Here is a 22,224-nt window from a genome sequence, read left to right on the forward strand (position 1 = left end):
GAATAGAAAGATCTCACCATGGTGGGGGAGATTCTGTGAACAGATGACCTTTGCACTTGCTGGGTCCAGGTGCTCAGTATTATTATTATTATTATTATTATTATTATTATTATTATTATTATTATTACCCCAGCCACTCTGGGTGGCTTCCCATTAAAAAAAAAAAGACATAATAAAATGTCAAACATTAAAACGTAGGTGGGCAACTTGTTTCTTTGGGTTCTTTTGCTTTTATAAACTGTTCTTTTAAACTGTTCTGTTTGCTTTTATAAACTGTTTTTTGAGGGCGCTCCCTCAAAAAACAGAGGTCTGTCCTTCACATTGCGGGCTGCCCCCTGCGGTCACTCTGGTTTCAAATGCTATGCGAAACTGGGCGGACAAATAATTGTGCATATGACGTTTGCCTCCCATTCTTCCTCTTTGAGGGTTGCGCCAATTTTATTCTGCCAACAAGCAACTGATGGGGTTGGTGGCAGAGAGCAGGAGTGAATTGCCTCATGGCCCAGCCAGTGAACTTAATGGGAGGGCCTTTGAACCCAGGTCTCCCTAGCCCACCTCCAAGCTATTGCATCACACTTGGCCCTGGCTAAGACCCTGTTTGCACCAAAGAATTCTGGGAACTGTAGTCTGGGAAGTTTGCTGGGGGCTGTTAGAAGAGCCCTATTCTAAGAGTGGTGTAACAATCCCTCTTCCCAGGTAACTGGGGGAGTTTCAGCTCAGTGAGGTCTCATAAAAAGTCTTAGCATCCTTAACGAACTACAGTTCCCAAGATGCTTTTCGGTGGTATAATATGAGCTTTTTTTGCAAGGCTACTCATTGGAGTTACAGCACCTCTTTCTTTCTTTCTTTCTTTCTTTCTTTCTTTCTTTCTTTCTTTCTTTCTTTCTTTCTTTCTGCTGGCTCTCACAACACTCATCAATATATGAGTATCAGCACCTCAGGGTTTTGTTTTGTTTAACTCAAAAAAACCCAACTAGGTATATTACTGCTTCACATTTAAGCTGCAGATGTGACCAGCAAGCGCCATTGAGGAGTGTTCACCCATGTTTTCCATTGGGCTCCAAACAATGCCAACACACACACCCTTATCTTTTTTTCCTCCTACCCTCTCACATCTCTAGGCCACAGTTATAGTGTATTTTTTGTGGGGTTGGGGTGGAGAGAAGCTTTAGAGTTGCTGGCAGAACTCAGATCATTTAGACCAGGTCTGGGGTGTCTGCTCTTGTTGAGAAAAGGTCACTGTGTTTGAAATTGGGCTGAAAAGTTCTCAGGCCTCTCCAGAAACCACTTTGCGCTGCCTATGACTCCCTTACTGAGAAAGACACACACCCGTTCTTGGAAAGGAAAAGCAAAGTTAACCTCTTTAGTGGGATTTTATAGAATGCATTAAAAGAAAAGAAAAGTTACATTTGTCCCTTCCACAAGTCTCTCAATAAATTTGGGGTAAGTTAACCTCTAATCATTTTTTTAAACAAAACCCAAAACAAAACAAACAAAATTCTTGATGTGATGTAGAACCTCTATATTTCTGGCACTCCTTGCGTCTCTGATGGTTTCAGTTATATTTCTGAGTATCTTGTGAGTCATGTGCGAAACACCTCTTCTATCTTACCGCAAATATCCGGATAACCAGCCCTCTCATTTTTTCTTTGTGACTGTAACATCCAGTGCTTTTTTCGGGGGGTGGGGGGATGATGCATACCCCTAAACATTTTGTGAATCTAAGTTTCGCCTCATTGAGCGGCAGTATTTCACTATGAGTAGGAAAATGAGAGTAACCCTAAACATTTATTTTTTTTAGAAAAAAAGCACTGGTAACATCCCATGCTAACCTTGGTTCAGTTCCGTTCCATTTCTTTGCATTTGCCTCATGAAGTTCTGTTTAGTTATTTGGGCCATATGGAGAACATTCAGTGGAAATACAGTCATACTTCAGGTTTCAGACGCTTCAGGTTACAGACTCCACTAACCCAGAAATATTACCTCGGGTTAAGAACTTTGCTTCAGGATGAGAACAGAAATCATGCTCCGGCTGCACGGCGGCAGTGGGAAGTCCTATTAGCTAAAGTGGTACCTCAGGTTAAGAACAATTTCAGGGTAAGAACGGACCTCCGGAACGAATTAAGTACTTAACCCGAGGTACCACTGTACTCCATGGGGCTGTTAGGGGTCCGAAAGCATTGGAGGACCACAGAGTGTTGCAGAATGCAGGTTCCTTAGCCCTGCGGTAGGCCATGACTCGTACTTTCCCGGGCAACATTTACAGGAGTATGTCAAGGTTGCTTCCATTCCCCCCCCCATGTGAGCATTATTAATCTGTAATCATGCTGAAAGTGCGAGGCTGGGTGTGCTGAGCCTGCCCTGTCCCCACTTAACCTTGCTGCTTTCGGTGGCAAGGTTGGAGAGGGCTTGTAAGCACGCTCGCTAGATCACACTTACGAGCCCCCTTCAGACCTTCCCGTTCTGTGCTGTGAAGCCGGGTTCGCGGCCCTGAGCCTCCGGCACAATTGCCGATGAATAATGCCCCATTGCAACCCAAAGAACGTCTTTGTGATCCACCTTTTGTTGTCCTTGGGGATAAGACAGCAAAGCCGTCTTTAGAGAAAAGCGGCAAAGGATGCAATCTCCCTTCTTTGGCAGTAAGTCGCATTGTGGACCCATCGATATATTACATCCGAATAATGCGGAGGATCAAGCTGCAAGAGGGGTGAGCTTGGGAATGTGTCTTGCTCACTCAAGATCTACCTCAGCCGTGAAGTGACCTCGAACCAGCGGCTGGTTTCGGTCTTTGCCTCTCAGCAACCTTGTCTGTTGTGTTTGTACTGACCAGCCCTACGGGAGCTAAGATTACTGAGCTAATGCAAGCGAAGGGCCTTGAAAAGTCTATTCCTGTTCAGTGTTACAGATAGCCTGTCATGCCTTTTTCATACTACAGTGGTACCTTGGGCTAAGTTCGGTACTTAATTTGTTCCGGAGGTCAGTTCTTAACCTGAAACTGTTCTTAACCTGAAGCACCACTTAAGCTAATGGGGCCTCCTGCTGCTGCCACGCCGCCGGAGCACGATTTCTGTTCTCATCCTGAAGCAAAGTTCTTAACCCGAGGTACTATTTCTGGGTTAGCGGAGTCTGTAACCCGAAGCGTATGTAACCCGAGGTACCACTGTACTCCATGTCTCCCCCCCCCAGCAAAGAACACTGCCCCCCCACCCAAAACCTCAGATACTCACCATTCCATGCCTACCGACTCATACCCTCCAACATTTCTCCGATGAAAATAGGCACGTCCTAAGGAAAGCCAGGACAATTCAGAAATCAGAAAGGCTTCTGTAAATTCGGGACTGTCCCTGAAAAATAGGGACACTTGGAGGAGCTGCTCCATTCTCACTGGCCTGGTTTTCATGGCACTGTTAATTTGGCCCCCTAAGATTTCCCCTCCCAGACTTTTGCAAACCTTGGGCTTCCCCCAACATACTCATTTGGTGGCAGTCCTGTTTTGGCATCATGGCTGTCATAATCACCACAACAGCGAAGCAAACTTGCTTCTGGGCTCAGTTCAGAGTCATTGTTTTGACCTATAAAGCCTTGTGTGGTTCAGGACCTCAAAAACTCAAGGACTGTCTTTCCTCATATGAACCGACCCGGACCCTGCAATCATCATCTAAGTCCCTTCTTCATGTACCCCCTCCATGGGAGCTTCGGAGGGCGGCAACACAAGGAAGGCCTTTTCAGTGGTAGCCCCACGCTTGTTGAATACTCTCCCCAGGAGGCATACTTGGTACCAACTTTCTTTTCCTCTACCTAGGCTCTGGCCCTATTATCTTTATATTTGTGTTTTTCAGTTTTTGTTGTCACTTGGCTTTAATGTAAGTTGCTTTGTAAGTCACTGAGAAAAGCAACTAACAAATATAATCTTTGTCATACACACCCTTTTTTGTGATGGCACCATAGCTTCTTTTTGCTGTCCATGGAAGCCATTTTGTGCTGGCACTCACATCCCTTTTTATCAAAGCACACACAAACACCATAGGTGTCAACGTTTCCCTTTTTTTAAAGGAAATTCCCTTATTCCAAATAGGATTCCTTGCAAGAAAAGGGGAAAGTTGACAGCTATCTCACACACACACACACACACACACACACACACACAAACTAACACACACTCAGCACAGGTATTAATAAGTTGGCACTGGACTTCTGTATTCATACGTACACCAGCCTTCTCTGATTCAGTGCCCTCCAGATGTTTCTGACAGCTGTGCTTTCTGGGCTGAATGGAATCCTAGAATCATAGGGACCCTAAGGGTCATCTAGTCCAACCCCCTGCAATGCAGGAATCTCAGCTAGAGCATCCATGACAGACGACCATCCAACCTCTGCTTAAAAACCTTCTGAGTCTGCCGCCTTCCGAGGGACACCTTCCCACTGTCAAACAGCTCTTACTGCCAGAAAGTTCTTCCTGATGTTTAACCAGAATCTCCTTTCTTGTAAACTGCAGCTATCGGTTCGAGTCCTACCCTCCGGAGCTGGAGAAAACAAGCTTGCTCCATCCTCCTTGTGACAGCCGTTTAGATATTTGAAGACTGTCATATCTCCTCTGCCAAAGCCTAGCCTTTAAAAACAGCGGTAACAGAGGTCGCCAATGTGGCGTTGTCTAGATATTATGGCCTGCGACTCCCATCCTCCGTGACTCTTGGCCATGTTGGCTGGGAATGATGAGAACTGTCGTTCAAAACCCCTGGAGGGCTACCCCTGGGTTATGAAATACAAGCACGGGGTCAAATACCCATTAAGTGGTAGCGGTGGAGTTGCCAGTCCTTCCCAGCCCTCAGTGATGGAAATGAGACGGCCGGGGGCCTTCAGGGACTGCCTGACAGGCAGAAATCTCATTGCTGCATCTTCATCCCAGGCCAAGCTTCCCCTGTTGGTTTCTGCCTGGCATGCCGCTGTGAAAAGGCCCAGGATCCTTCCGCGTTGTTAAGCGGAAAAGAAAGGGGGGAAAGATGGCTACCTTCACATCAGCCCCCCGCTGCCTCCTTAGAGGACGGCCCGGCACATAGGAACCTCGATGCCCACCCTACCCACCCCCTCCTGTTAGATTTATGGCCTTCTCCCATCCATGCCCCGCTCTCTTTCCCCACAGGGAGCCGGCCCATCCATTACAGCTTGTGGTGGCTGCTGGGCTCCCACTGAGCCAATTTTCATCCATCTTCCCCTGTCGTCGTCCCCCGCTGCCTCCCGGCTCTCCTCACTCAGCTCCCGCTAATGCAGCCCCTGGCATGTGGCCGATGCTGTTGTTCGGCTTTTAATTTACAAGGGCTCAGACCTGCAGGCCCCGCCGGCTTGGGGTTTGTTATATGGATGGTTTCAAAGAGCCGGAGATGGAGGGGAAGGGGCCGGATTAGACTGGGCAAATAAATCCAAGCGCGTTGCCTCTCTCTCTCTCATCTCGGTAGTGTTGACAGACAATAAAAGGGCTTGTGGAAGGAAATGAAAAGAGGAAGGGCTTGAATATCGAGAGGCGGCCTTGTTTGCTGCCTCATATCCCACATTATCAGCCTAAGGTGGGGAGGGCAGGGAAAGACAACCTGCCAACATCATCCATGCTTTAACCGAATTAACCTGTAAGTTACCAATGGGATGATCCCTGCTGTTGTACTTCCACCACAAACACACAGAAACCAGATGTTTTGGACTACAACTCCCACCGTTCTCAGCCAGTGCGGCCAGCGGTCGAGGATGATGGGAGTTGTAGTCCAAAACCGAAGATGACAACATGTGCGCTGTGCCTCTGTGGCTCTTGTAAAGGTAAAGGGACCCCTGACCGTTAGGTCCAGTTGCAGACGACTCTGGGGTTGCAGCGCTCATCTCGCTTTACTGGCCGAGGGAGCCGGCGTACAGCTTCCGGGTTATGCAGCCAGCATGACTAAGCCGCTTCTGATGAACCAGATCAGCAAACAGAAATGCCATTTACCTTCCCGCCGGAGTGGTACCTATTTATCTACTTGCACTTTTTGGCGTGCTTTTGAACTGCTAGGTTGGCAGGAGCAGGGACCGAGCAGCAGGAGCTCATCCCATCGCAGGGATTCGAACCGCCAACCTTCTGATTGGCAAGCCCTAGGCTCTGTGGTTTAAACCACAGCGCCCACCCGCGTCCCGTGGTTCTTTCAGTGCTTCTCTAAGTCTCATCCTAGAAACACTCCCTCTGGTTGTTTCTTGAATGCAAAAAGGGCCAAGCTAGTATTTGTGAGCTGACGCTGGGGATCAGAACTGTGAAATGTCCTCCGATTTTAGCAGCGGCCTGATCTGTTTGTTCCGACACTCGTCGGCGGCTCTCGGCAGGCCCTCCTGCTCTGGATCCAACCCCCTGTGCTTCCCTCGATGTGGCCTCTGGAGCAGATTGGGGAAAATGACTGGATTGGTGCAAGTTTCATGGCATGCGGGTCACCAATTATAAGCTAAATGCATCAGGCGGGGCTCTTTGTCTGGGTGCAGATAAATGCCTGTCAGGGCAGCTGTGTTGAAAGATGGAAGCCGAGGCCAGAGCTTGTGAGCTGCTGGCGAATTCGCTGGCCTCCCATTCTGCTGTCCGGCAGGAAGCAGCTGTGTGGCAGGAGAAGCCCTGCCTACCTGGTTCAGACTGTGTCAACAGCTCGGCTCCCAGATCTATTCAGGGTTGGTGGTGAAGAGGGCTCCCAGGAGATTGCTGCTATCCAAGACAGCCAGAATCTGTGCACAGGAAGAGTTACCGGTTGTTGTTTTTGTTGTTGTTTAGTCGTGTCCGACTCTTCGTGACCCCATGGACCAGAGCACGCCAGGCACTCCTGTCTTCCACTGCCTCCCGCAGTTTGGTCAAACTCATGCTGGTAGCTTTGAGAACACTGTCCAACCATCTCTTCCCCTGTCGTCCCCTTCTCCTAGTGCCCTCAATCTTTCCCAGCGTCAGGGTCTTTTCCAGGGAGTCTTCTCTTCTCATGAGATGGCCAAAGCATTGGAGCCTCAGCTTCAGGATCTGTCCTTCCAGTGAGCACTCAGGGCTGATTTCCTGAAGAATGGATAGGTTTGATCTTCTTGCAGTCCACGGGACTCTCAAGAGTCTCCTCCAGCACCATAATTCAAAAGCATCAATTCTTTGGCGATCAGCCTTCTTTATGGTCCAGCTCTCACTTCCATACATCACTACTGGGAAAACCATAGCTTTGACTATACGGACCTTTGTTGGCAAGGTGATGTCTCTGCTTTTTAAGATGCTGTCTAGGTTTGTCGTCACTTTTCTCCCAAGAAGCAGGCTCCTTTTAATTTCGTGGCTGCTGACACCATCTGCAGTGATCATGGAGCCCAAGAAAGTAAAATCTCTCTCTGCCTCCATTTCTTCCCCTTCTAAAAGATGTCAAGATGTCCCTTTAAGGCTTGATCTTGCTTTTTTTCCTTCTCCCTCCCGGTCGCTTTTCCTCATGTGCTGTGCCACCTCTTCTTTTTTAGTTGTAAGTCTGAGGGCAAGGTCTTTCTTACCACTATTATTTTTTATATTTGTAAGCTGCTCTGGAGGCTTTTTGGCTAAAGGGTGTGGTATCAATGCCTTTAACAAATGAATAAATGTGTCCCTATTACAGAGTGAATGACATGCAGGATATCTCACAGTTTCTGCCCGTTCCAGGAAGGGGCCCAATTACAACAGGCCTTCCCTATAAAGTTACATTATTTAACCAGATTTTGAATTTATTTAAATGTATACAAATTTAAAGTAGCTGCCGGCAAGCTTTGGGACTGAGCTTTAGTATTGTTGTTCATGGCTATGTAGCATTAATTAGCACTAATTAGAAACAGAGTCTTAATGTAGGCAATAGTTGTTTTTACGGAGAAAGTGAGTTGAAGGTTCTGTGAGAGAAGCATAATTTTCTATACAGGGTACACGTCAGTTCCTTTCGTCCTGTTGTTGTCTCCATGCAAACAGGTTTGGCAGGTTTTTGAAACGCAAATCCTACAAAACCTGTGAAAAATAAAGCGTGACACCAGGGTAAGGTAAAGGTAAAGGGACCCCTGACCATTAGGACCAGTTGTAACTGACTCTGGGGTTGCGGCGCTCATCTCACTTTATTAGCCGAGGGAGCCGGTGTACAGCTTCCGGGTCATGTGGCCAGCATGACTAAGCCGCTTCTGGCGAACCAGAGCAGCGCATGGAAACGCCATTTACCTTCCCGCCGGAGTGGTACCTATTTATCTACTTGTACTTTGATGTGCTTTCGAACTGCTAGGTTGGCAGGAGCAGGGACCGAGCAACGGGAGCTCACCCAGTTGCGGGGATTCGAACCGCCGCCCTTCTGATCGGCAAGTCCTAGGCTCTGTGATTTAACCCACAGCGCCACCCGCGTCCCCATGACACCAGGGTAGGAATGGACAAATTCAGTGCTATTTTTCTAGAAAAAGAGGTGCTGGAACTCACCATGAATGCCTCCCTTTTTATCTTATACAGTCATACCTCAGGTTACAGACCCTTCAGGTTGTGTTTTTACGGGTTACAGACCGCCGAAACCTGGAAGTACCAGAACGGGTTACTTCTGGGTTTCAGCAGTCGCGCATGCGCAGAAGCGCCAAATCGCAACCCGCACATGCACAGACACACCACTGAGGGTTGTGAACGCTGTGGGTTGTGAACGTGCATCCCGGACAGATCACATTCACGACCCAAGCATCCACTGTAATGGCAATGGCGTCCACTTGAGAGGTGCTGGAATTCATTTCCGGTGAGTTCCTGCTGAAAAAAGAGAGCCCTGGACAAAATCCATCAGTTTCAGTTTCTCTCCGTTTCTCATTTTTGCAAACTTATCCACACTTACCACTTGGACCCTTCTTTCCAGGCACAGGTCTGCAATTTAAAGCTCTGTGTTTTGGGCTCTCCTTTTTTTTTGCACCAGAGCTTTCCCTGCAAAAACCTGCTCTTCACAGCTGAAGCGCAAAAAGTGGCAATTTGGGTTATAATAATATTTATTTGTACCCCGCCCATCTGGTTGGGTTTCCCCAGCCACTCTGGGCGGCTTCCAACAAAGATTAAAAATATATTAAAATGTCACACATTAAGAACTTCCCTGAACAGGGCTGCCTTCAGATGTCTTCTAAATGTCAGGTAGTTGTTTATCTCTTTGACATCTGATGGGAGGGTGTTCCACAGGGCAGGTGCCACTACCGAGAAGGCCCTCTGCCTGGTTCCCTGTAGCTTTGCCAGAAGGACCTCGGTGCTGGACCTCAGTGTCCGGACAGAACGATGGGGGTGGAGATGCTCCTTCAGGTATACTGGGCCGGGGCTGTTTAGATTCTCTGTGGCTTGCCATTTCAGTGGGATTTAGTGGGGAAAGTTCCAGAGCAAAAAAGAGAGAAAAGAGTGCTTGGACATGGAGCTTGAAAATGCAAGCCTTTTCTGGAAAGCACAGAGAAAACGTATGTGTATATAAGCTCTTAAATGCAGTTCTCCTAATTTCTGCAGCAGTTTGTGATTTTTTAAAAAGTATATGCGACGACAGTATTTTGGCACAGATTTCTCCTAACAAACACATATTTTGCATGCACTTGCAACCAACATGGACCTTTCTGCAAAGTATTTCCCATAATAAACAATACATTTTTGGATGTGCTTTCCACCTATATACCCGTTTTTATGCACACTTCTTTCCCCCCACCCCGTGCATTTTTGTTCACGTTGCTTGGTTCACGAAATCTGGGCAAGTGCAAATTTTCGAAGGATCGTTGTGTTTTGGTTCTTGCATTGCTTTGAGAAGTGCAAATTAGGTGGTCTCTTATTAAAATGCCAACTACATTGAGTTTTCTCCCTGGTCCTCACAGCAGGATCAGTCCTCACAAAGCAACAATGGGCTTTGACATTTGCAGAAGAAACAAATCAGATAGCTCTGCCCGTACTTTCACATCTCTCGAAAAGGCCATTGTCTTTTTCCAGCAATGGGATAAAAGAGAAGAAAAAGACTTTTATCTCCCATGTCTGAGGCTGATAGGAGTTAAAATGCAAAACATCTAGAGGAGGCCAGCCTGGGAAAGGCTGATGTAGAAGAACTTCTCTGTGTGTGGATACGAGTTTTTGTTTCAAGTGATTATTGCCGCTGAACCACACGAGCGTTAGCAAAGAAATATAATAATCTCATTCTCCCCTCTCTTCATTTTCAGTTCCCTTATTTCCTGCTCTGCCTTCATCTCCTCTGGCTGTGCGAGTGGGGGACTCTGTTTCTCTCCCGGTCCCATTTGCCTTACCCCCCTCTCACTCTCAAACCACCATTATCTGGAGGCAAAATGCAACCAACATAGCAATGGGAACCTTGAGACCCAACTTCACTGTTGTGGTAGCAGACAGATTCCATCCCCGGTTCAGCGTGGTCCCTGGGAGTGGGAACCTCAGTATCACAGCCGTGACGACCTCAGATTCTGGCATCTACACGGTGGAGATCTCCCCGCTAGGGAATGCGGTACAGAAAGGCAACATCGCTGTCACGGTGTACGGTGAGTACTGGTGTTTTGCCACTGTGGATGGGTGAGTCCGTAGCTTAAGGGCCTTTCCTGTCTCTGGCTCCAGCCTCTCGCAAAGTCTGGCCACATCTTCACCATATATTTAAAGCACTACTGTACCACTTTGATGGGATGCGGGTGGCGCTGCGGGTTAAACCACAGAGCCTAGGACTTGCCGATCAGAAGGTTGGCGGTTCGAATCCCCGCGGCGGGGTGAGCTCCCATTGCTCGGTCCCTGCTCCTGCCAACCTAGCAGTTTGAAAGCACGTTAAAGTGCAAGTAGATAAATAGGTACCACTCCGGCGGGAAGGTAAACGTCGTTTCCATGCACTGCTCTGGTTCACCAGAAGTGGCTTAGTCATGCTGGCCACATGACCCGGAAGCTGTACGCTGGCTCCCTTGGCCAATAAAGCGAGATGAGCACCGCAACCCCAGAGTTGGCCACGACTGGACCTAATGGTCGGGGGTCCCTTTACCTTTACCTTTACCTTACCACTTTGACAGCCAAAGAACCCTGGGAAACACAGCTTGTAAAAAGTGCTGGGATTTGTTAGGAGGCAGGCTTAAAATTATTATCAGTGCATTTACCCCGTTAAAAAATGTTTAGGGGTACTCTCGTTTTCCTACTCATATTGAAATACTGCCGCTCAATGAGGCCAAACTTAGATTCACAAAATGTTTAGGGGTATGTGTACCCCTGTGTCCCCCCAGAAAAAAACACTGATTATTATTATTATTATTATTATTATTATTATTATTAATTTCATTTCTGTACCACTCAAAGCGGTTTACAGCACATTAGACACCAGGGTTATAACTTCTTTTTTTTTACAAACTCATGTTCCTGTAGCTTAGTTAGATGAACTTTTGGCTGAAAACAAAGGAATGAACAGTCATTTCCAAATCTTTTTTTTTTGGGGGGGGGGGAGGTGGAACATCACCCCATAATCCATAAATCAATTTTTGTATATGTAACTGTATAATATGTAATATGCATAGCATGTATTACAATACAGGAAAAAATAAAGCTTGCAAATTTTCTAATACTTGTACAATGTTTTGTACATTGTACATTGTACAATGCACAACGCTTCTTATTGCTTAGAATAAATCAAAGCTGCAGTTTGCCTTTGTTTCTGCTGCAAGCACCATGAAGTTCCCACATCACTTTGATTGCATGTTCTGCACACTGATTACTTCTTGGTATCTGGAGTACGGATGGCTCCTGCTTCCAGTGATTCTCCAATACAGTTTTGGGAAGTTCCAGACAGCTGTAAAAGTTCTAAACAGTTCCATAAAGTTTTTTGTTTTTTTAAAAAGTGCTAATACTTATATTATAGTTTAGATTAGAATTAGGGTCTGAGCTGTGACTCGGGCTCAGTGCATGTCCTACATCCCTAGTCACTGATGAAGCATCGAAGAGAAGAGGTCAGATAATAGAGGGCAGAGAGAGAGCAGGTTGGGGAAGGGACCAGATTATATAAGTTGCTCCCCTTTACCTGGCTGGGCACAGTGGGAATGGCTCTCATGGGGAGAATTTTCTGTAGACCCTATGAGATCCAACTTCCTCTCTCTGTGTGCTTTTCTGGCAATCAGCAGTAGTTGGTTTTGACTGCCTTGTTTTAGATATCCCACAATAATTTTTCTTCAACACTGGAGAGGGGATTGCACCTTCCGTTGCACCTGAAGCACCAGGCCAGATCAGGGAGCTCAAGACAGGCTGTGTGGCAAGAAAGAGAAATGGCTTGTGAGATAAAAGAGTATTGGGAAATGATCCATAATGAATTGGAAAAAATGTTTAAAAGTATCCCCCCCCCAAAAAAAAACCCCAGTCCTTTCTGTTGGAGATAATTCAGACTGAAATTCTCAGGTGTCAAAAAAGGTTATTTATGTATGCAGCAACTGTGGTCCGTGTTTTGTTAGCCCCAAAATGGAAAATGAGTGAGGTCTTAACTAAAGAAGAATGGCAACTTAAGTTGACAGAATATGCACAACTCGCAGACTTAACATATAGAATAAGAGAACAAGAAGAACATACGTTTAGAGAAGATTGGAAAACATTTATTGAATATATGGGAAATAGTTGTGTACAGCTGAAAACGCTGGCAGCGTTAAGATAAATTCAACAGTGTAAACAAGTTTTGATGGATGCAATAGTGGAATACTGAATGGTATAGTTTTTGTAAAATATGCGGGGATTGATGATATGTAAAATGAACCATGGAAAGAGAAGAAGGGAAGTCACTGATATCTTAAAGATGCAAAATGAGTGTTTTAAATTGTAAAACAGGAAATTTAATAAAAATTAGATATATAAAAAAGAAAGAGAAATGGCTTGTGGCTGTTTTGGCCACCCACACCATCGCCTGCCTGAGGCAGCTGCCTCCCTTTGCCTAATGGCATGGCTGCCCTGGATCCTGACTGCTCTGGCCCACAGATTGCCCTCTCTTCAGGTTGATTTAACCCTGACCATGGAAACTCTTACATCTGCAGCATCTCAAGCGACAGGGCAACACCTCACTGAAAGCAGGTTGCCCTGCTTCCTATTGCAATGTCAGCACACTGGGGACACCCAATGCGCTGGTGTGCTAGGGCTGTGCACATAGCAGTGGAGTTTTCCTCAACATGCCCTCTGGCGTTTCATCATATGAAAACAGGGGCATGCTTGCAGAAGTTCGCTTCCCATAGCAGGGATCAGTGTCCCAGATGCTCATGTGTGTTTCCGAAGACTCTGCTCTTCCAGAAGCACACTTGTTTTCATGTTTTCGGCACCAGAGACAGGCAAGCTCTCCCATGCTCATCTCAGATTAACTCAGAAATCAGCCAAGCACAAACAAAAGCAAAATAACAGGCGAACTCTGACTTAACCGCCCCCCTCCCAAGTGAGGCCAGGGCTACTTCTTAATTCTTCTCCTTCTCCATGTAATGAAGCAATTTCACTCTATTATATTAAATCAAAGCAGAGTGAAGAGGCCCCAGTGACAAAAACTGGCCCAAAGGTAGAAGGTCCTTGGCTGCCAAAGCTGCCAGTCCAGCCTTGGGCTGCAGGGACAAAAGCCAAGAGCAAGGAAGCCCTGCAAGTCCATTTAAAAGAGGCTTCCCCAGTGGTGCTGGTGCCCTTTGGGACTTGTGGAGTGGAAGGCCGGGAGCCCAGCAGTAGGTGGCGCCAGAGCCCACGACAGGAAGAGACAACTAAACCCCAGTTTGGTTCCCCATCCCTCCTGCTGCTTTCTACAAGGGGCAGAACTGAGACTAAGGAAGAGGAAGCTTGATAGGCAGGGCCACTGCTTGGACTGGTTGGAAGTAGGAAGGCAGGCAGGTGGGAGCCTGTCTAGGGCAGACTGGGATTGATGGAACAGTCCTCTGTTTAGAAGAAGTCCCGTATTGATGAGCTGCCCAAGTCTGATCTAAATGCAAAGATGGCCTCGGAGTGGCCCAACAATACTTAGCTCCTAGACTGTGCGGGCACACATGTCACAGATGTTGACATTGTGGTGGAGGTGCGTTGTCTTTCTATGTAAATCGACATTTCAAAATGTGCAGCTGTGTCTATAAAGTAGCATGTGCAAATCACCTTCGTATTGAGTGGGGTGTATGTGTGTCCTCATTTGCCCTCTTAGGCTGCCTAGATGGTGCAGCATCACCCTCTTTCACTGCACAGGGGACAATTAAGTAAGTTGCAAGGGAGTGGGAGCAAGCCAGTGTCCCAGAGATGTCTTGCAGGGGATGCTTTTCCATGCCTTCCTCCATTATTGCCCCCACAGCCCGAAGGTGGAGTGGCTGGGTTTGGCAGCTGAGAATCATGGTATGTTGACAGATCTGTCAGTGTGTGTGATGGGTGTGGCAAAGTCAGTGGGTGGGCTTAGCAAGTGGGAGGGGGTGAGGTGGCATGGGAGGTTGGCGCAGTGCAAACGCATTGGAAGGAGGGCTGGATTGGCTTCGCCGCTGCATTTGCACCCTACCAACCTCCCTGCCACCTCCCCATCTCCCTCTCAGTAACCAACAGTGACCTACTTGCTGGGAAGCCAGTACCTTGCGAGTTGCTTCTAGCTGGTGACCTCCAGCTACCAATCTGTCCCAGCCCTAGAGACCTCTGTCCCCTGCAAGGAGTCTCTGGTTAGATGATTCCTGGCTGACAACGGCTTTGCTCAGCTCAGAGAGCTCTCTCTCCTTGCCATGCAAAACCTTTCACAGTCAAGGAAGCCAGAGATTCTTCTGAGGCTCAGATTTTCATTGGACGTCGAGAAGAATACAGGGACGTGAAGTTTTCCTCTCCCTCTGAGGAAGTGTAAAACTCACCTCTCCTTTTGAGCCTTAGCTGAACAAGCCTCCAGAGTTGCTTTTTCAAAACCTAGCTTGGGGGAACTCTGCTACCACCTCTATCCTGCACTTGGCTGATATGAAACGAAATGCAAATTTAGAAGTATATGCATAGGTGCAAACTTAGGAATCTGTTACTATAACAAGAGACTAATGCACAAAGACGGGAGCTGGGAAGAAACACTTCTGAATTCACAGCTCCATCTGGGAAGGGAGTGGGAATTAGTGGCTAGAGCAGGGGTAGCCAGTGTGGCACTCTGCGGATATTGTTGGACTACAACTCCCATCATCCCTGAGCATTGGCCATGCTGGTGGGAGCTGGAGTCTGACAATATCTCGGGGTGGGGGTGGTGGTCCATGCTGGTTATTTCTGGGCTAGACCTACAGTGTGGGAGCAGCTCCCACTTCCAATTCCTGTATTTACTTATTTTCCAGAGGAGGTGGGCAATGTCTCTGTGACCCCACCCTTTGCGGAGGTAACAGAAGGAGACAGCTCGGTGGCCCTGAACTGCACCCCAGTCCGAGGCTCTGTCTCCTGGACCAAGGATGGGAAAAACCTAGAAGAAAACCCCCGATTCTTGCGCTCGGCTGGTTCCTTGCAAATCAGAAACCCTCTACGTACTGATGCAGGCATCTATTGCTGTACTATCACCAACCCTTTTGGCAACGGGACTGGCACTGCCAACCTTACTGTCTATTGTGAGTACACACTAGAGATTACCATTTTTATATACTGACGTATTGTACCCTTGTGGTCGGACGTAAACTTCGGGCAGCCAGCTACATATACCTGCTAAGTCACTCATCTTCCTGGGTGGCCTAGGGCCGATCACTGGTTCTCAACCTAGTCCAGCTCACTGAGGCCAGGTATTCTTTCTTGAGTTTCTCAGACAAAGGGTGGGATAAAAATGTAGCAAATGATAACTTTATTTTTATGTTTATTGAATTTGTATACTACCTTTCACCCAAAGATCACAGGGTTGTTTATAGCATGAACACACACACACACACACACACACACACACACACACAAACACATAACTAAATAACTTTTAGACTTCTAGGGAGCCCTGCTCCTAAAGATCACAGAGGCAGGCTGACAATGTACTTGAGGACTAGCCTGATATCTGTGCTTATTCATTCCTTGGGTATTTATAACCTGATTTTCAAGTAAAAAATCAGTCACTTTATTTAAAAAAACATTGTATACAGTGGTACCTTGGTTTCCATACGTCTTGGTTTGCATACATTTTGGATTACAAACACGTCAAATCCGGAAGTGTGTGTCCCAGTTTGCAACCTTTTTTTGGATTACAACCCATTTTTGGGGGATTACAAACAAACTTTTTTCGGAGGCCCCATTGGCGAAAGCGCACCTTGGGTTACAACCTGTTTGGGTTTACAAACGGACCTCCGGAACAGATTATGGTTGTAAACCAAGGTACCACTGTACTGCCCTTCATCTAAGGATCATAGAGTGGTTTACAGCATAAAAACACAGAAATACAGAACACAATAACAAACGAAACAATGACCCTCAAACACAGAGTTTAAAAAGCCTTATATCGTTTAATTAGCCAAAGGCCTGGGGGAAGAGGAATGTTTTCACCTGTCGCCTATTATTGATGATGTCATCATAACGAAAGGAATAATGAAGCATAGCTCATTCAGTAGAGCATGAATCTCTTAATATTACAGACACCCCAAGTGTCCCTTTTTCCCAGGGATATCCCTGATTTAAAGAAGCTGTCCCAGTTTCTCATTTGATCCCAGAATGTCCTGCTTTTCTTTAGGACGCCCCTATTTTCATTGGAGAAAGGTTGGAGGGTATGGCGTTATCCAACCCCCAAGCCGTCTGAAGACAATCCTGTATAGGAAAGTGTTTTTTAATGTTTAACATTTGGTTGCCTCCTGTGAAAACAGGATACTGGGCTAGATGTCCTTAAGGAAGATTTACCAAAGTTCGATTGGTGGCTTGAAGGGAGATGTGGCTTAAGGACCAGTCACACGTCCATCTTGCTTCCAGACAGCTGCTCTCCTCTTCCTCCTCCTCCTGGCTGCTGGCAAAGACCATGTAGTCAGAATCATTCACGGGAGTTCATGCCCTGATTCTGCACACTGACTTCCTCTTCCTCCCCCCTCCCTTGCATGTTCTTGCGGCCAGCGACCTCGGCCAGCCTTTAGCTGCGCTTCTCGTGGAGAAAGGGCAAACATCCCAGCCGCAAGCGGAAGGGACACTGCTTAAGACGGCTGCGCTGCCTTTTACCCAGGTGGCTGGGCAAATACAGCCGACCGTAATGCACCTTTCTGCTGCTAAATGACCACTGCATCAATCTGAATGGCCACATTCGTCAGCGAGGTCGCAACCTGGATAACCAAAGCTGAGGAGAGGAGGCAGGTTCCCTGGCAGTTAAGCCTGATGGATAGATTACTTGTTGTGTCTTTTTTTAAAAAAACAACCCTAGGAAATAGGCATTTCATTGGTACCGTATTACATGGCTGTGTGGCTTTCATTCCTCTCAGATGGCCCAGAGACCCCGACGATTACCGTTTCCTCTTCGGAGCGGGACTCTGACGCGGGGAGTTTTGTGCTGGTGAACAGTACCGTGAACCTAACGTGCCTGGCGCCGTCCGAGCCCCCGGCCAAGATGTACTGGAATGTGGCAGACGCTCAGGACCTCTACGTGCCTTCCTTGCCTGTCCTGCAGCTCCCCAAGGTGCAGCTGAATCAGGCCGGCTCGTATTCCTGCTTGGCCATCAATCAGCGCACGCAGCGCCGGGTTCGAAACACGCACCATCTCACTGTTGCCCGTGAGTTGAATTTGACGTCCGTCTTCCTGTCACACTAAGAGGCGTTAATCTCAGCAGGGAGGGAGTCAGGCACAGGAGCATATGTGGGGAGCTGCAGCAAAATGTTGCAGTATGGAATGCCGCCCCCCTTTTCAGGAGCCCATCAAGTTCCAACCCCCAGTTTTCCAGGGCGGAGTGGGGGGTGGATATTGGCTATGCTCTTGTAAACCAAGAAATGACCTATCCATCTGTGTGACTCTTTCTCCACACTAATAATATAATACTCATTACAATTTTGTACTGCCTTCAGATGTCTGAAGGTCTGCTCTCAGGTGTCTTCTAAAATTCAGATAGTTGTTTATTTCCTTGACATCTGATGGAAGGACGTTCCACAGGGCAGGCGCCACTACCAAGAAGGCCCTCTGCCTGGTTCCCTGTAGTTTCACTTCTTGTAGTGAAGGAACCGTCAGAAGGCCCTCGGAGCTGGACCTCAGTGTCCGGGCTGAACAATGGGGGTGAAGACATTCCTTCTCCCACCCTTAATGGTTATTCAACATTCTGTGGCCACAGAGCAGGCTCATCCCCATTGAGTTGTGTCGGGTGCACACCCCATTTAGAATTCATTTTTTAAATGTTGTTCTGCAAACCTTGGGTTCCCCCCAGGCCTGTTGATACTTTGCTCTTGTGTGTGGGTGCCACTACCTCAGAGCTTCACTCAGAGCTTTACCATCAGGAGTAAATGATACCAGTTTCCCTCTCAAGGCCTTCCCCAAAGAGCCCTAGGAATTATAATTTGGTGAGTTGCTAGGTTTCCATTGTAGAGTTCCCCAGCCTTGTCAAAGAGCCCAGATTTCACCAGAAGTGGAATGACTGTTAAACCGGTGGAAGTCTGGTGCAGAGAGATGCCTTTTCCTCTACAGCAGAAGTAGCTACCGTGGCAACTTCCAGCATCCCTGACCATTGCCCATATTGGGGCTGATGGGAAATGAAGTCTAAAACATCTGGAGGGCTTATACTTTGCTTTACATCTGCATGAAATCTTCCTTCTCTTTTGATCCGTCTTCTGTTGAACTAAATTCACTGCCTTTGCCTTTTAGGCAGGCATCTTTCATGCTTAGGTTTTTGTTTTTGTTTTAACCTCAGCTATTATTAACACAAGCTTACCCTGCTATGTGACCCAGTTTGATGTTTACTCCCCCCTTTAATGTTTTTTTATCTCAGATTTTTAAAATTATTATTATGAAGTTATGTTGATTTTGTTACGAATTCTGCTTTGACAAGGTTTCTCCTGTTTCTTGATTTAGGGGCTTGGCCTCTCCTAGAAACCCCCACCCCCATGGCAGCCAAGGCAGCCATTTTATGAAATGCCACATGCCCCATGGCAGCCATTTTATGACTGGCGCCCGACACACTTCCTCAAAATTCTAAATGTGCCCACTGGCCCAGCAAGGTTGGCAAGCCCTGGCTAAAATTACCTAACCGGGGCACCTCTTTTCCCTCACCTTGCCCTATCTCCCACTTAGCAAGAGCTGGTTCTGATAGCTGCGTGCCTGAAACTAAGTTGTCTGAAGATCTTTTTCCTTGTTATGAAATAATCTGTCTCTCTGAATACAGCCAATCTGATTTGTGTGTACGGTTGAGTTATCTCTTTCTTTCTTCCCGCTTAGAACGACCCTTTGGATCCCCCCGTTGCTCTGTGGCCTCAGCAGACAATGGTACCGCTTTGCGTTTCATTTGTTCCTGGCCTGGTGGCTCCCCTACCCCGCAACTGACCTTCCGGGGGCTCCCAGGACACGAGGAGGAGGTCAGCACCTCCAACTTGCAGCGATTGCTGGTCTCTCCCTTCCCAGCTGAGCTCAGTGGCAGCAAAATCATCTGTCTCGGACGCCATATGACCGGGCAGGGCAATTGCAGCTTGATTCCAGGTGAGACTAGCGGTGTAGTGGTTAAGAGCAGTAGTCTCATAATCTGGGGAACTGGGTTCGCGTCTCCGCTCCTCCACATGCAGCTGCTGGGTGACCTTGGGCTAGTCACACTTCTCTGAAGTCTCTCAGCCCCACTCACCTCACAGAGTGTTTGTTGTGTGGGAGGAAGGGAAAGGAGAATGTTAGCCGCTTTGAGACTCCTTCAGGTAGTGATAAAGCGGGATATCAAATCTAAACTACTAAACTGGTTACCAGAATCCTCCACATGGAGGAACCGGAAGGCAAGATATGAGTTCTGGTTCTGGTGTAGTATCGTGGCGTAGCAGTCAGAGTGTTGGACTAGGACCTGGCAGACCAGGGTTCAAATTTCCATTGGGCCATGGAGCACACAGGGTGCCCTTGAGACAATCGTGGTCTCTCAGCCTGACCTACCTCAAAGGGTTTCTGTGAGGATAAAATGGGGGTGGAAGGATCATGTATGTTGCTTCGAGCTCCTTGGAGGAAAAGGTGGGCTGTGAATGTTAACAATAAGTGAGCTGTTACCAGCAAATGATGGGGTGCTTGGTGCATGGTTTAGGGGTTTAGTAGGCCCCCATTAAGAGGGCTTAGCTAGTTAGAACCAGTGAGATTCAGTGGGCAGAGTTTTGCAGTTGGTTAGAAAGAGTTGGTTGCTGATCTTTGTCCCAGTCCCTTTCTCTCATCCTAACCTACCTCATGGGGTTGTTGTCAGGATAAAATGGAGTAACCCCAATATCTGTTGTCTTGAAATCCTTGGAGGAAGAAGATACAAATGTTATGAATAATTCGGAAAAAGGGGCACTGAAACTGAAAAGAACAAACTCACTATATTAGGCAAAATGGACATTACGAATCCAACTTGTTATAGGTTTGGGGGCTCAGTCACGGGTTCCTTCCAGACACGTGATTCTGTATCAAGGTGGCTTAGAATCTAGTAGATGAAGCTGCTGAAACAGCCAGAGCAATTTCTTTGTAAGATCATGGCCTTGGTCAAGTACTTCCATCGCCATGTCCAAAAAAGTTGCCCTGTTACCATGGAGACAAATGGAAAAGCCTAGGATGTAGAACAATCATCCTAGGATGTAGAACAATAGGCCAAAGGTGTGAGAGTGTTTTTGGCTGATGCCAAAAACTTAAGACACAGTGGCTTGGGGCTCTCCTTGGAAACCCAGTTGAGAAGTGAGATCTGTTGGAGCACCTCCATCCTACACTCAGGTTGCATATATGTCTAAATAAAGCTAGATATTCTAAAGACATCACAGTCTGGGAATACTCTAAAGACACCACAGTCTGATGATGATGTGACTAACAAATGGAGCTGCATTATGCTGGTACATCAAGCTGGCTGTTGTCTATGCTGACTAGTAGCAGGGTGGCGCTGTGGGTTAAGTCACAGAACCTAGGACTTGCCAATCAGAAGGTTCGCAACGGAGTGAGCTCCTGTTGCTCCGTCCCAGCTCCTGCCACCCTAGCAGTTCAAAAGCATGTCAAAGTGCAAGTAGATAAATAGGTACCGCTCCAGCGGGAAGGTAAACGGCGTTTCCGTGCGCTGCTCTGGTTCGCCAGAAGCGGCTTAGTCATGCTGGCCACATGACCCGGAAGCTGTATGCCGGCTCCCTCGGCCAATAAAGCGAGATGAGCACCGCAACCCCAGAGTCGGCCACAACTGGACCTAATGGTCAGGGGTCCCTTTACCCTTACCTTAGCAGCTCTCCAGGGGTCTCTCTTCAGAAAGGGATTATCTCCCAGCCCTGCCTGGAGATGCCAAGGAGTGGAGCTGGGTTCTTCTGCATGCAAAGCAGATGCCCTACCACTGAGCTTTGCCTCGTCTTTGAATTTCAGAAAGTTTTGTTTACCAGCATAACAGGCTCCCCTCCCCTCCCCCTAATCTCCCACCACAGAAGCTCCCTCAGGAGTTTTTCTCTCATTCCGGACATACAGCAGCACCGAAGAGTCCGTTACCATGGAACTGCATTGCCAAGGCACCTTCAATCCTGTGGAGATTGACTGGTTTTGGAATAAGGGGTCTCGCATTCCTGTCGGAGGCTGTTACCACCTGAACCCCAGCCGAACGCAGCTCACCATCTGGAACTTCACTTCCCCAGATGACCTGGGCGATTACAGTGCCACCTGCTATAATCCGCTGGGATCCCAACGCTCGAACCTCACCATCCTTGGTGAGAGCTCCTTCTACCACCCCTGAAGTCCTATTTTCTATATCTATTTCTTTTCATGGGTTCCTAACACCAGCCAGCCTTTTGCTCTCTGCTGCAAATAGCAGCCGGGCAGCTACATTAGGTGGGAAAAGAGCAAGTGTAGTAGCCACCATTTTGGTTCCTGGCGGTGAAGTGTGAGAAGCTGGAATGTGTGCATGGGGACACCATTTTGAATGAGGGCATGGATGCTCACTTTTCAAGACAAAGCAAGATTTGGGAGAGAAAGAGAGAAATAACCAATATGTATTTTTAAACCATCCACGTCCAGCCTGAGGGAGGGGCTTTATTAGGTGGCAGGGCAGTTCTTGGCTTGAGGAGTGATTTGGGTAGAGCCAGTGTGGTGTAGTGGTTAGAGTGTGGGACTAGGATCTTGGAGACCAGGGTTCAAATCCCCACCCAGCCATGAAACTCAGTGGCTCACCTTGGGCCAGTCACAGTCTCTCAGTCTC

The 22,224-nt window shown here is 47.5% G+C and overlaps 2 protein-coding genes across 2 annotated transcripts in view; one reads left to right on the top strand and one right to left on the bottom strand.

Annotated features, from left to right (window-relative positions):
* LOC310684739 (uncharacterized protein) overlaps positions 1 to 22,224 on the bottom strand; it is a 268,708-nt gene that overhangs the window by 104,642 nt on the left and 141,842 nt on the right. The window lies entirely within an intron of this gene.
* Positions 1 to 22,224, top strand: part of VSIG10L (V-set and immunoglobulin domain containing 10 like) — a 36,906-nt gene that overhangs the window by 3,359 nt on the left and 11,323 nt on the right. Inside the window, exons 2-6 of the mRNA XM_083455119.1 lie at positions 10,171 to 10,500; positions 15,262 to 15,525; positions 17,350 to 17,637; positions 19,284 to 19,541; positions 21,461 to 21,736. Coding sequence (XP_083311245.1) covers positions 10,171 to 10,500; positions 15,262 to 15,525; positions 17,350 to 17,637; positions 19,284 to 19,541; positions 21,461 to 21,736 — 1,416 coding nt within the window. The remainder of the gene's footprint in view (positions 1 to 10,170; positions 10,501 to 15,261; positions 15,526 to 17,349; positions 17,638 to 19,283; positions 19,542 to 21,460; positions 21,737 to 22,224) is intronic.

Source organism: Podarcis tiliguerta (genome assembly GCF_965153285.1).
Source record: "Podarcis tiliguerta genome assembly, chromosome: 8".
In the NCBI taxonomy this organism is placed as follows: domain Eukaryota; kingdom Metazoa; phylum Chordata; class Lepidosauria; order Squamata; family Lacertidae; genus Podarcis; species Podarcis tiliguerta.